Source organism: Fusarium vanettenii (genome assembly GCF_000151355.1).
Source record: "Fusarium vanettenii 77-13-4 chromosome 9 genomic scaffold NECHAsca_6_chr9_2_0, whole genome shotgun sequence".
Classification (NCBI taxonomy): Eukaryota; Fungi; Ascomycota; class Sordariomycetes; order Hypocreales; family Nectriaceae; genus Fusarium; species Fusarium vanettenii.
In genome coordinates this window covers 42,494-54,636 of record NW_003315877.1, presented here as the reverse complement: position 1 = coordinate 54,636, position 12,143 = coordinate 42,494, and the positions used below count along the sequence as shown (strand labels likewise).

General features: G+C 53.1%; 7 protein-coding genes across 7 annotated transcripts; 3 read left to right on the top strand and 4 right to left on the bottom strand.

The window, feature by feature from the left end:
* The first annotated feature begins 15 nt into the window (after nucleotides 1-15).
* NECHADRAFT_101516 (uncharacterized protein) lies at nucleotides 16-901 on the top strand. The gene is made up of 3 exons (XM_003050272.1): nucleotides 16-229; nucleotides 308-453; nucleotides 555-901. The coding sequence occupies exons 1-3, from the start codon at nucleotides 47-49 to the stop codon at nucleotides 748-750; spliced, it is 525 nt and encodes a 174-aa protein (XP_003050318.1). The 5' UTR covers nucleotides 16-46; the 3' UTR covers nucleotides 751-901.
* A 130-nt stretch (nucleotides 902-1,031) lies between these two features.
* NECHADRAFT_105230 (uncharacterized protein) lies at nucleotides 1,032-2,043 on the top strand. The gene is made up of 6 exons (XM_003050271.1): nucleotides 1,032-1,213; nucleotides 1,269-1,342; nucleotides 1,407-1,551; nucleotides 1,605-1,641; nucleotides 1,694-1,727; nucleotides 1,788-2,043. Exons 1-6 carry the CDS (start codon nucleotides 1,043-1,045, stop codon nucleotides 1,879-1,881), a joined length of 555 nt encoding a protein of 184 aa, XP_003050317.1. The 5' UTR covers nucleotides 1,032-1,042; the 3' UTR covers nucleotides 1,882-2,043.
* On the bottom strand, nucleotides 2,013-3,798 carry NECHADRAFT_84553 (uncharacterized protein; the record flags this gene model as incomplete). Its single annotated transcript, XM_003049898.1, has 8 exons — nucleotides 2,013-2,224; nucleotides 2,277-2,428; nucleotides 2,479-2,510; nucleotides 2,563-2,774; nucleotides 2,835-2,939; nucleotides 2,990-3,080; nucleotides 3,350-3,616; nucleotides 3,721-3,798. The coding sequence occupies 8 exons, from the start codon at nucleotides 3,796-3,798 to the stop codon at nucleotides 2,013-2,015; spliced, it is 1,149 nt and encodes a 382-aa protein (XP_003049944.1).
* A 936-nt stretch (nucleotides 3,799-4,734) lies between these two features.
* On the bottom strand, nucleotides 4,735-6,058 carry NECHADRAFT_63344 (uncharacterized protein). The gene is made up of 3 exons (XM_003049897.1): nucleotides 5,754-6,058; nucleotides 5,389-5,657; nucleotides 4,735-5,331 (listed from the first exon to the last, which is right to left on the bottom strand). Exons 1-3 carry the CDS (start codon nucleotides 5,803-5,805, stop codon nucleotides 5,092-5,094), a joined length of 561 nt encoding a protein of 186 aa, XP_003049943.1. The 5' UTR covers nucleotides 5,806-6,058; the 3' UTR covers nucleotides 4,735-5,091.
* Nucleotides 6,059-6,548: 490 nt separating this feature from the next.
* On the bottom strand, nucleotides 6,549-8,982 carry NECHADRAFT_96051 (uncharacterized protein; the record flags this gene model as incomplete). The annotated part of the gene is made up of 2 exons (XM_003049896.1): nucleotides 6,549-6,773; nucleotides 6,856-8,982. The coding sequence occupies 2 exons, from the start codon at nucleotides 8,980-8,982 to the stop codon at nucleotides 6,549-6,551; spliced, it is 2,352 nt and encodes a 783-aa protein (XP_003049942.1).
* An 810-nt stretch (nucleotides 8,983-9,792) lies between these two features.
* Nucleotides 9,793-10,878, top strand: NECHADRAFT_71607 (uncharacterized protein; the record flags this gene model as incomplete). The annotated part of the gene is made up of 5 exons (XM_003050270.1): nucleotides 9,793-9,947; nucleotides 10,001-10,359; nucleotides 10,432-10,586; nucleotides 10,644-10,660; nucleotides 10,707-10,878. The coding sequence occupies 5 exons, from the start codon at nucleotides 9,793-9,795 to the stop codon at nucleotides 10,756-10,758; spliced, it is 738 nt and encodes a 245-aa protein (XP_003050316.1). The 3' UTR covers nucleotides 10,759-10,878.
* Nucleotides 10,870-11,420, bottom strand: NECHADRAFT_84549 (uncharacterized protein; the record flags this gene model as incomplete). The annotated part of the gene is made up of 3 exons (XM_003049895.1): nucleotides 10,870-11,018; nucleotides 11,079-11,319; nucleotides 11,376-11,420. 3 exons carry the CDS (start codon nucleotides 11,418-11,420, stop codon nucleotides 10,870-10,872), a joined length of 435 nt encoding a protein of 144 aa, XP_003049941.1.
* Nucleotides 11,421-12,143: the final 723 nt, after the last annotated feature.

Below are 12,143 nucleotides of genomic sequence, written 5' to 3'. Positions count from 1 at the left end.
AACCACAGAATGAGATGAAACCTCAGCTACAAATACAATAATCACCATGCGAACTTCACCAAACATTATCGTCACGGGGACGCCCGGCGTTGGAAAGACGACTCATTGCGAGAGTCTGGCGGAAAGAACTGGTCTTCGTCACCTTTCTGTCAACCAAGTGGTCAAGGACAAGGAGTGCCATGAGGGATGGAGTGATGAGTATCACAGCTGGATCGTTGACGAGGATAAGGTGAGACAAGGAGGATACTCCTAGGAGGTTTTGAGGAGAGGCAAGACAAAGATCAAGGCTAATGCTGGAGTGCTGTAGCTGTTGGATGCTATCGAGGATGATGTCAAGGCTGGTGGTTGCATCATCGACTGGCACGCTTGCGATCTTTTCCCCAAGAGCTGGATCGATCTGGTCGTGGTACTCCGAGTCGACTCTTCGACGCTTTATGATCGTCTCAAGGCGAGGTATGCGATTTAACATAACTCCTTACTCCCAGGCTTTTACTGTGATCATGAAGACTTGGGAGGGACAAGCATCACTTGGCTAACACGGCTTCACTCTATAGAAACTACCCCGAGTCTAAGCTCCAGGAAAACCTCGACTCTGAGATTATGGAGGTGCTGCTACAGGAGGCGCACGAGGCCTTTGATGAGGAGATTGTCATTGAGTTGACGAGCAACACTTCTGATGAGATGGAGACCAATGTTGATCGCATCGAGGCTTGGACGAAGCAGTGGAAGAAGGACAACAGCGAGCAATGACATCGGACTACAGAGGAAGCTACTTGTGACAATTTAATGGGCAGCTTGGGAGGTTAAAGATGATTTTGCACTGGATGGACTTGAAGGGGACTCGGTTGGTGAAAATAGATTTTTAGATGCAAGCCCTGGAACAGGCGATGAATCTCTCTAATGGTGTTTTTGCTGCTAAAGGTGCTCTCCGATTACCGGACAAGTGCATATCTTTTCACAACCAGTGGGACCTACTACGCAGCCTAAGTATCTCGAGATTCCTTCTGATCTACACATAATTTTTGTCTCTCAGATTTTTGAAATGGCTGCGCACAAGGTCAACTTCATCACTGGCAATGCCAACAAGCTGCGCGAGGTCAAGGCTATCCTCGAGCCAGAGATTGAGGTGACGAGCAAGTCTATTGATCTTGAGGAGGTGCAGGGTACGCTTGAGGAGGTTACAGAGTCCAAGTGCCGCAGGGCTGCTGAGTTGGTATGAGTTTTATTGATATTATTTGTCATGTTTAGCTTGTCTAACTGGATTGTAGGTGAAGGGCCCTGTGCTGGTCGAGGATACCGCGCTGTGCTACACGGCGCTGGGTGGTCTTCCTGGAGCGTACATGTATGTTGTGTAGCGGCTTATTGGAGCTGCTTCTAGCGAACGCCATACTGACATATAGGTGAAGCAAGTGGTTCTTGACTACCATCGGTCACCAGGGTTTGAACAACCTCCTGGCTGCTTATACCGACAAGTCTGCCGAGGCTGTCTGCACATTTGGCTACTGTGCTGGACCAGGCGAGAAGGTCATTCTCTTCCAAGGCCGCTGCCCCGTACGGAAACCCCTCTATCCTATGCATCTTCTTCTTACTAACAGTACCCATAGGGCAAGATTGTTCCTGCTCGAGGACCCAATAACTTTGGTGAGGCGTTCTATAGAGCGAGCACAATAATTCTAAAGCTGACTTTCAACAGGATGGGATCCTGTCTTTGAGTATGAAGGCCAAACGTACGTTCCAAACCAAATGAGATAAAAAACATTGCTTGCTTTGTTCGCTAACATCCCCAGGTTCGCCGAAATGGACAAGGTTGAAAAGAACAAGATCTCCCACCGAAGCCGCGCGCTGGCCAAGCTGCAGGCTTGGTTCAAGGAGCAGCAGTAAAAGATTCGGTGATAGAAAAACATGAGAGACTACGGGATGGTGGCATAGTCTGTGAGACTAGAGGTTTTTTCGCAATTAGATGAGCAAAACGACTTCCATGCAGAGAAAAAAAGGGGGAGATAGACAGCTTACTATAGCACTTCGAACTGGTTGTACTTGCGGAAGTAGTGTCCTCCACGGCGGTACGGGTGCAGTGACTCGTCGATTGAGGATGCCTTGTGCTGAACGGTTCTGCCGATGAGGCTTCGGATCTTGGATGAGTCGCGGAAGCTGGGGTCGAAGACGAGGATGTTCATGTGGCCGTCCATCTGCTTCTCAATGCCGACAATCGTCAAGGAGTGCCCTATACTCACTGCTTAGTGTTTTTCCCGTGTGTGTGATGTAGATGTACTTACCTGGATGTTGCAGGTAGATTGGCGGGAGGTCTGTTACGCGGATCCTGTCTTCGATGTTCTTGATGCCGCCCTGGAAGTAGCCCTCGACGGCTTCGAAGAGGCGTGACTTGGACCGTCCTCGCTCCTTGTCCTTGAAGGCTTGGACAGAGCAACTGAGGCTCAAGTTAGTCACAGTTCCCAACCGGCTCTAGACTTGACTTACGTGATATCCAGGCTTAGAAAGACAGCTTGTGCCTATTTCCTACAGGTCAACTCAGTCCACGTGCAATGTGTTGAAATAGAATACCTCTGGCGTGCCGATGTACTTTCGGGTTCCCTTCACACCTCCCGTCTCCACGCGACCTTGAGCATTAATGCCCATGTCCCAAGCGTTCTCGATGAGATCTTGGATCTGGAAAACAGAGGGGAAAGTTTCAGCAAAGTGCTCTGAACCTGGTGTCTTGGCACCAATCATGTGCGAGATGAGCATCTGGATGTTTCTGTAACCGCAGAAGCCACCTGTTTGCCAGTGTTAGACTGCCTTTACTGACAAAGGTGAGTTCTGGAGAATGCGCTTACCCTCTCGTCGTAACTTGGAAACATGCTGCACTTCAGGATGGCACAAGTATGCATATTGAGTTTCAGGGTTCTGTTCGAGGAGCTGTTTGAGAACTGGCTGGACACCTAATTGTGTGTAAGAGACGGACAAGGAGTTTAGGAGTAGTGGCACTTACCATCATTGACAACTTGGCCCTGATCCTGCAGGAGGTCTACGAGCCAGGATGGCATCCGTTTCTCGTGCGCAAACCGACCAAGCTCGGATTTCTGTCCCGTTAGTCTCAGCCTTACACACTCATAAAGACCAGGAGACCGCATACCCCTAACCGGTTGGACTTTCGGCTTGACTCTCGACTTGACTCCCCCTCTTCTGCTGGCTGAGGAGCCTCAGACCGACTTGAGGAGCGCTTCGTGCTTCCATCAACGGCAGACCTCTTTGTCTTGTGCCGTGTCCTACTGCTCGACCCGCGGTCACGCCCGGAACTGGTGCTGCTGGTCCCCGAGAATAGATCCTTCCACGCCTGTATGGCACTGACCTTTTTCTCACTTCGGTGCTTACGCGAGTTGTCCTTGGAGGAGGACCTCGGCCTTCTCGGTTCGTGCTTCCTAGAGCTGCTACCGCCGCCATCGGGCTTGGGGGGAACGGCTGGCGGTTCCGGGGTTGGCTCCTGTGCCTCGAGCTCGTGAAGCCCTAGATGATACGCTAACTCATCCGGCGAGACGAGCTCACCGCAGCCATCCTGTGGACAGGGGACGGGATCCTCGCCGGCGGACTGATCGTCGGGGTGCTGAGTGTCAATATGCTAGGGGGTAGGTGCGTTCTTAGTCCTCGGGCTTTTTTCCTCAGGGGCGGTGAAGAAAGCAATAATATTCAGGGGTTGTGAAAGGGGAAGAGAGGCATGCGTACTAGAAGGAGCTCATATTCACCCCTTTCGGGCTTGAAGCCGCAGAAGGGGCAGTCGGTGGCAGGGTCGGGATTGGGCATCAGGCTGAGGTTTGAGGGTATTGGTGAGAATGGGTGTTATGAGCCAGGGGCGGGTATCACTTGTAAGGACATGGGAAGGAAAGAAAGAGAGAACAAAAAGAAGAGGTCTAATCTGGGTATTCTCCACCTGGTGAGTGAGTCTTTTGCTTTGTGTGTCTTGTTCTTTTTTTGTAAGGGGCCGTGATAAAGGACGGAGGACAAAGGGCTGATGCGCGGTGAGATGTAAATTGAGGCTGTGATGCCTGCACACGTACCACCTGTACGTAGGGTCTCAGTGGCCAAAGTACATTCAGCCCAAAGTTTAGGCGGCAAGGTACTTAAGATGGGTACTTTTGGGACAAGACAAGCAATGGGAAACAACTCCATGGCAGCAATACAAATTTCTATATCCGGATTTTACGGCGACACAGCAAATCCCGTGGATTTCATTTCATTTCACCGGTGAATAGCCAAGACAAGGGCATCGGATTCCCAACTTTTTCTTCTACAGCACAGTCAGTGCAGGCATGCAACCCAATGACCGAGACCGCGGATCTCGAATCGTTCTCCCGGTGCTAATACGACCCTGAATTGCATACGCGAGGCCGATGCAGCCACCAAGGATCCGATAGCGGGAACGGCCGAATGGGGCCAAGTTCTGGAATCGAGTCGCAAGCATTCACATGATGGTCCCAAAACTTGCTGATGCAGACCGCCAAGAAAACAACAGCAGATTGAGCCTTTACAAACAAGGCCCGAACCAGATATCAGGAACCAATGACCTACCTAGGACCGGGGATGTACAAAAAGACAGATAGCACCTCTCGGTAGTTGCGAGCTTCCTCTGCAGCTATTGTCAACCCCATGTCCAAGCTAACAAGTTCCCTGGCGTCAGTCACGAATCAGGACATCATCCCGGCCATGAGTCAGGGCAGGGATAGATTCTTCCAAAGAAAATTCTAAACCAAAAAAAACCAAACCCGTTGATTGAACCGTATACTCTAGTTGTAAATAAGGCAGAAGACAAGACATGAAGAGGAAATGACAAGACAAGGACAAAGTTGGCAGTCGTCGATGATGGCTGCGTACAAAATCTGACACCACGGAGAATTTAGCCATAAACAGGACTCTGAATCAAGCCCATGTCCTGACCATCCCGAACCACCTTGTGCCCTGTGACCCTGTGAAACGACAGGACAGGGCCTGGGCACCTGGGTTTTTTTGCCCCGCGGCTCCGAATCATCATCGTGATCGTGATCGTCTGGGTGGTGGAATGGGCTTCTTTGGGGGAGAAGAGAGAGTTTCGCAATTGCCTCACATCAGGACGCAATTGCTCTTCGCGGGTGCCTCGCCAGGGTTCTGCGACTTTTCGATCTGCGCTATCAATAGCTCAAAGGCCTTGCCCACGTTCTCGTTGTACCGCGCGCTCGCCTCGGTCCAGCCGCACTGGATCTTCTCGGCGAGCTTCTGCCCGTCCTCGGGGGTGACTTGCCGTTGCTCAGGTCGCAGATCGCTCTTGTTGCCAACGATGACGATGGGGACCGACTCGGTGCCCTAGACGATCAAACTGTCAGCTTTCTGGCGCTCTCGTCGCAGAGGTGTGAGGCTCACCAGGTGGTTTAGAATCTTTTCCCGAATGACCTGCACCATCTCGAACGAGGGCAGCGATGATACCGAGTAGACGAGCATGTACCCGTGGATTCCAATAAAATGCTTCGAGTTCAAGATGCTGTACTCATCTTGGCCTGCCGTGTCGACAATCTCGGTAGAAAAGTCCTGGCCCTTGTACTTGATCATCTTGCTAAACGTGTTCTCGATCGTGGGGTAGTAGCTGTCGACGAAGTGTCCGTCCACGAACCGCACCGCCAGAGACGACTTGCCTGTTTGATCCATCTCTGTCAGCTCTGTCTGCACCAGACACTCGCAGAAGCAAATTCCAACATCAAGAGGGGGAATCAGTACGGATCATTACTCACCGACGGAGCGGCTGCCGACAATGGCGACCTTTCTTTGCTTGGGAGAAGGCATGGTGGAACAGCGTCCTGTCGCGATCGCACACGCAGGGCGAGAGAGAGTGAGTGGAACAAGAGAAGGGCAGTTGGAGAAACTGCCGCTTGGTTTGGAGCCGGGTAAAGATGCTGGGGGAGAAGCCCAAAAAGGGAACAGGTGGCGGTACAGAGCCGAGACCTACAGCCGGCGCAGTCACAGTTACTGTACGGACGAAAACGAAACGGATGCGAGTTGATGGGCGACGGGATGTATGATCGGAGTTTGGATGGATGATGGATGCCAGTGTAACAGCCTGGAAGTTCAGGTGTACGTCAAGTGTAAGTGTCAGTGCAACCAGACAGACTCAACCGACTTGCGTCCGGTCCAGTCCCAAGTTAACTAAACCCCCCCCCCCCCACCGGATCTCCCCCCTCCCCCTCCCCTTGCATCATACCTGAGGTAACTTTGGTCCGTGCAGGTGACGCCTAAACCTTCCGGGATTGCTGGTTAAAGTTGTGCTCCTCGCTCGCTGCATACTGGTTGGTTATCCGTCACGCCCAAGCCGGATATGTGCATATCAGCCTCCCTGACGAAATGGTACTCATGTTGGGTTATCAAGCTCACATTGTGGCATCATCGACTTTGAAGCAGGTATCCATATGTCATAAGAGTTGTTCTCAAAGCACATATCCGTCGCCTTTGGACTTTATATCCTCCTCCTACAAGCAAAGCCTCTAGTTTAGTATAATGCCCAGAATGCTCACCAGCTCAACCCATATCATCTATTTCATCCGCTGTCGGATTTGGAGGTCATTGACAAGCCCCTCGAGCTCTGTCACCTTGTTGTCCACGGACCTATACATTCCGATGAACTCCTGGATCGATCCAATGAGGCTCGAGATCCCTCCACTTCCCGCCTGCTCTGCGAACCGTTGTCGTGCTGAGTCTATCAGCGACAGATAACCCAGCAGCACCGCGAGGTACCCAAAGGCCACCGTAAGTTGTGACTTTTCTACAGAGTCGGCCTGGATCATTCTTGTTAGCTCTGGAGATATACATGAATTGTGGGGGGGGGGGGGGGGGGCTCACCTCACTCATCGAGGCCTGGTTTTGTAGGTACAAGGTCACCAGGCCGTCCAATGGCTCACCGGCGATGTTAGCGCGAGCAGGCGGGCAATGCTCCAGGATGTTGATTGCCACACCAAGCACTAGGAGGAGTCCATCATAAGTTTCCCCTCGTAGGCGTTTGTTGCTCAACGCATCCAGCGCTGATTTGAACCCTGCACGCATGCAGCTGGCAAGTCTCGCCAGTAAAACCTCGTCGTTGAAAGCTGCTGCTCCATGTGATGTGTTTGACATGTTGATCGCGAGTTTGAGTGTTGTAGTCTCGACAGTGCCAGGCTTTTCTGGCCACTGCCGCAGACTGTTGTTGAGGAAGCAGGCAACCTTAGATGTCTGCTGAGATACCCATGAGACCTCCTCTTCATCGCCCACAGCTTGGCTTGATTGTGTCTCCAAAATTGAGACCACAAGAGCAAACACCGCGTTGGTGCTCGGGTCTACAGTTGTGCAACGTTCCATAATGACAGTGAGATCGCTTTCAATGTCTCTGATGACCCCTGAAGACTGCAGAGGGTCGGTGCGCTGACATACTATGTTCAGCAACTGCAGAGCAAGCGTCTGGGGTGATAGCTCCTGAAGGTGACGTCCTTGCCAAATATCCATCTTCATGAGAAGCGTCTTGACTTGGCTGACAGAAGCCCTGCTCATCTTGGAAAGTCTCATTTTTCGTTGTACAATCTCATCAATGTCCTCGGATGCATGCAAAAGGACACCGAGCAACTTGCCTAGACCGTCATCTACCAGCTGGCGCAGGAGATGCGCCGCATCGGTGAAGTTTAGAAACGTGACGAGGACGGCCGTCAGAGCAAACCCGCTGACCACATCTTCTTCTTGACCGATGTTGGTAGCAATTTTATCGCGGGTGGCATGGTCGCGGAACTGGCCGATAAAGTCCTTGTGCTGTAGTTTCTGTGCAAGCTCCAGTAACGCATTCCTCCTCATGGTTGAGGGAGAACTGCTAGGGGTTCCTATCCGCGCGAGCAGATCCTCCATCTCGTCGGCGAATCGATTGTTCGCTCCCGCCCGCCGCAACTCGTGTACGCTCTTGATTGCGGGACGCACATCTCCGTCGTCATCCAGGTCGACATCGCTCATATCAAAGGGGTCCGGGTTTATTGGTGGTGGGGGTGGTGAAGCGAGCAGCGCGTCCAACTCTTCCTCTGTGGTAGCCATGCCTGCCCCCATTCCAGGCTCGCTGAGTTTCGAGGACTCGCTTAGAATCGATCGAGATTGTCCATAGGTATACTTTATTCGTCTCCCTTGAACACCCGCAGGGCGAGCTCTCGGCCGAATGGTCGCATCTTGAGAATTGTATTGGGAGTTGGTTTGAGAGTTGTCTTGTGATTGCTGCGAAGGCGTTGCCGCCCCGCTGTATACGGGCGATGGCGGGCTGTGATGATCGACTTCTGGGGCTGAATCGTCGGAATCTGGGCTATCCTGTCGCTGGGCGGCGAGCGCATCAATCAATCGTGGACGTCGCTTCTTAGGCCTCGTCGTTTCCGGCTCGCGGCTCTTGGGAATCGGCGTCGGTCCGAGGCTGGATTTAGTTGCTGATATATCAGACTTGCTTCGAGGTAGAAGGCGGGAACGAGCGCCTGCGTCTTTAGGGCTCTTTTTCATCAAGGGTTCGCGACGAGGGAGATCAGGGATCTTGGCATCGTTCTGGGACGTTGCGGCTGGCGGATGTCGTGGAAGCGTCTTCGTAGGCTTTGGTTGCTTCTGTGGTGAAGGGGCTCCGTCATCATCCATCGACTCTGCAAGCGCAGCTTGAAGGCGCTTTCGCTTCTTCGAGTCTGTCGCATCTCGCGACTCCGTCTTCTGTCCTTCCCCGGCTTTCGCGCGGCTTGACCCACCGGGCGCGCTCGGTCGACTGTTAACATGGAGTCTCGGGGATGGATCCGATGTTGATCTTGGGAGCGAGGGCGCCGATGGTTTTGCGACAGGTTCGGCGGGCTCGACGTGGCTTGATGATGTCGTGTACGATTCGGCAGTTCGCAGCGGCATCGCACTCTGCATATGCCTCTTGCGCGAGGGCTTGCCATACGTCACCAGCTTCCGCGGGGTGGGCGCGGTTGGGCCATTTCGCGATGCCATCGCGACCGTGTCGTTTGAGACGACGGTGACGGAGGCTGGGATGGGATTAAGCCATATACCTAGGGCCTGGGCGAGGCGACGTGATGCGAGATGGCCAGGTGAACAAGGGAATCGATGATTGCCAGAGTACGATTTAAACACACAAAGGAAGGGCGGGTAGGCACGGGTTTCTGCAAGCTCGGGTGCTTGCAGTGGGATGACAGGAGGAAGTTGTCCTGGGGGAGGTGCTCGTTGATTGAGTGCACCTCAAAGGGTCCTGTAGCGTGAGGGTAATTGTTAACGTTGAAACGTTGCGGCTCTTCGGATAACGACGCCAGGCCTTTAGTGTGAATATTGCAAGTGCCAAAAATAAAATAAACAGCCCTTCTACCTTGAACTTGTCACTGACACAAAAAGTACCGACGAGTACCTTCTGCGTAGTGGTCTTGGTGCGAACGCAGAAGTACCGGGCGCCAACTCCACTGTTATCAATGCGACGCGGTCGACTCCGGCCTCGTCGCATCGCCATTGGAATCCCCCCGCGTGGGCTCTACAGACCCCGTTTTGCGCATATGCAGGTAGCTTCGAAATAGCGGGCAATGCAGGGCTCCAGACTCTTATCCTCGAAGGTTCATATGAAAGATAATTCCTCTCGCACAAGCTCAATCTTCTTATTCACTCTTGGTTTCTTGAATAGACACGCAACACTCGACGCCTCAACTTCAAAATCATAACCCCACCTGTCCCACCAAAGCTCTGTGGCAGCTCTGAATCCTTCTCCCACTATCAACCGCTTACTCCAAATACCGACGTCAGTTCCAAACCGCTAACATGACGGACAAGACGACCCAGGAGGCTCCTACGACTGGCGTCGGCCCTGAATACCGTGATCACCAGCAGAAGCCTACCGCGACCGTCTCTGTCAATGTCAACCTCGACAATGTCCATGTCCTGCCTCAGACCCCTCAGCTCATTGCTCTCCTGTCGTACGTCTCAGATCCCAATTAGGTCACCACATCACGGAGCTGAGAATGTCTAGGATGATTCGCAGCAAGGAAACAGACCGAGCAGACTTCATCTTTTACTCGAACCGCATCATTCGACTGCTGGTCGAGGAGGGTCTCAACCACCTGCCCGTCATTGAGCACACCGTCACCACACCTGTGGGTCGCACCTACAACGGTCTCATGTTCCAGGGAAAGATTTGCGGCGTGTCCATCATGAGAGCTGGCGAGGCTATGGAGCAGGGTCTTCGAGATTGCTGCCGCTCCGTCCGCATTGGCAAGATTCTGATCCAGCGGGACGAGGAGACAGCGCAGCCCAAGTTGTTCTACGACAAGCTACCCGAGGACATTGCCCACAGATGGGTGCTTCTCCTGGATCCCATGTTCGCTACAGGTACTCGATTTTCCTTTCCGCTCTACGGTTTATCCTCTTCACGCAGGCAAATATGTTGACCAAACGAAATAGGCGGCTCGGCGACCATGGCAGTTCAGGTCCTCAAGGCGCGAGGCGTGCCGGAGGAGCACATTCTGTTCCTCAACTTGATTGCCAGCCCCGAGGGTGTCAAGAGCTTCTCTGCCAAGTTCCCCCGCTTGAGGGTCGTGACGGCTTTCATCGACCAGGTTCGTCATTTCGCTTGCACACATCGCATGAAACCACTGGCTGACCAACATCCACAGGGGCTTGACGAGAAAAAGTATGAAGACTTAAACAAGTCAATGCACATGCTGACCTTCCAACAGCTATATCGTTCCTGGTCTGGGAGACTTTGGCGACCGTTTTTACACCATTTGAGAGAACCATCGAGGAGGTCATTTGTTCGTTTGTGTCGCAAGCGCATGGAGGGAGGTTGTCGGTTATTGAATGACGTATGTCTTGGTATTGAGATAGGGCGCATAGAAACGTTCAATAATCATCATACTCGCCCTCGTAGGACCGTCTATCGTCTTCATCGTTATCGACCGCTGACCGGCCGCCCGCGGCACGTCCAGATCCTGCACCGCGAGAGGTTCCGGTGTAACCGGCGTCCGCACTCTCCCCCTTGGCTACCGAGTCTAATCAAATCAGTCAGCACCTTGTTGCATCGTAAAGCATCGGGATATTAGGGGGCGTACCAGCTGCATCAACCCACTCGCCGTAGACATCGACCGCAGCGGAGAGGTCTGTCGCAAAGTTAGTGGCTGATGCGCCCGAGGCTTGAGATGGCTGTATCGTACAGTTGACGGCACACTGGAATTTTTGTCCGCAGATGCGGCAGTCAAGCTGGCCAACGCCAGCCTTCTTGTCAAGCTTGACAGAGACCGAGTTCTCGTGGTTGCAGAAAAGGCATGCGAAAGTTGTAGGCAGGGGGGTGGACTGGCTTTAGCGTGAGCGCGGAGGGTCTTCAAGACCGCTATGTGTAAACTACAAACCTTTTTGGGCCCCATAGGCTTACTAGACGACTTGCGCTTTCCCATGGTGGTGTTTTCGGGGTCGCGATCCGGGTCGAAGAATGCGAAAAAAGATGCCACCAATATTGCTGATGTTAAGCTTGGGATTGTCGCAAGAAACAAACGCGCCAGGGGTGTTGGTGCGTTATCTTATCAGCAGCCTGATTTCTGTCGCACGTGCTCGGGTCTTTGTTCACGGTCAAGAAAGTGGCATCAACGGCAGGTGTGCTCATAGCGCATGCATCAAGCGGGGGAGGCACACCGAAGAGCCCCGCCCCCGCCTCCCGGCGACCTCCGGCCTCTGAGATCTCCTACGCCGGGTTCCGTCGAGCTGCCTTGCCTACCTACCTAGGTAGGTAAGTTAGTTTATCCTTATCAAACAGGTTGGATGGATGGGCTCGGAGGATGATGCCTGGATACATAACAGGGTAGGCATGGCGGTAACGGTGCGTCTCTTTGTTCAAAAGCATGCAGTGTGAATGGAAGGCGTTGGCTTGAGACACACAGGAAGAGCCAAGAGAGGCGCCCAACAAACAGCAAACAGCAAACTTGTGGCCCCTGCCGTGTTGCCTTTTCAGTGTCATTCAGAGAGATGACGTTCATCAGCAACGGGCCTGCCTGGGCTAAGGTCGCCGGCGCCGGCGGCTGGACGCAAGGGGCTCCTCTCCGATTTGGCGGGGTAGCTCCGCCGGCCGCCAGTGGGGACGAGGCTTGAGAGTTTCAATGTGCCGTCTTATCATGTGGCCTCTT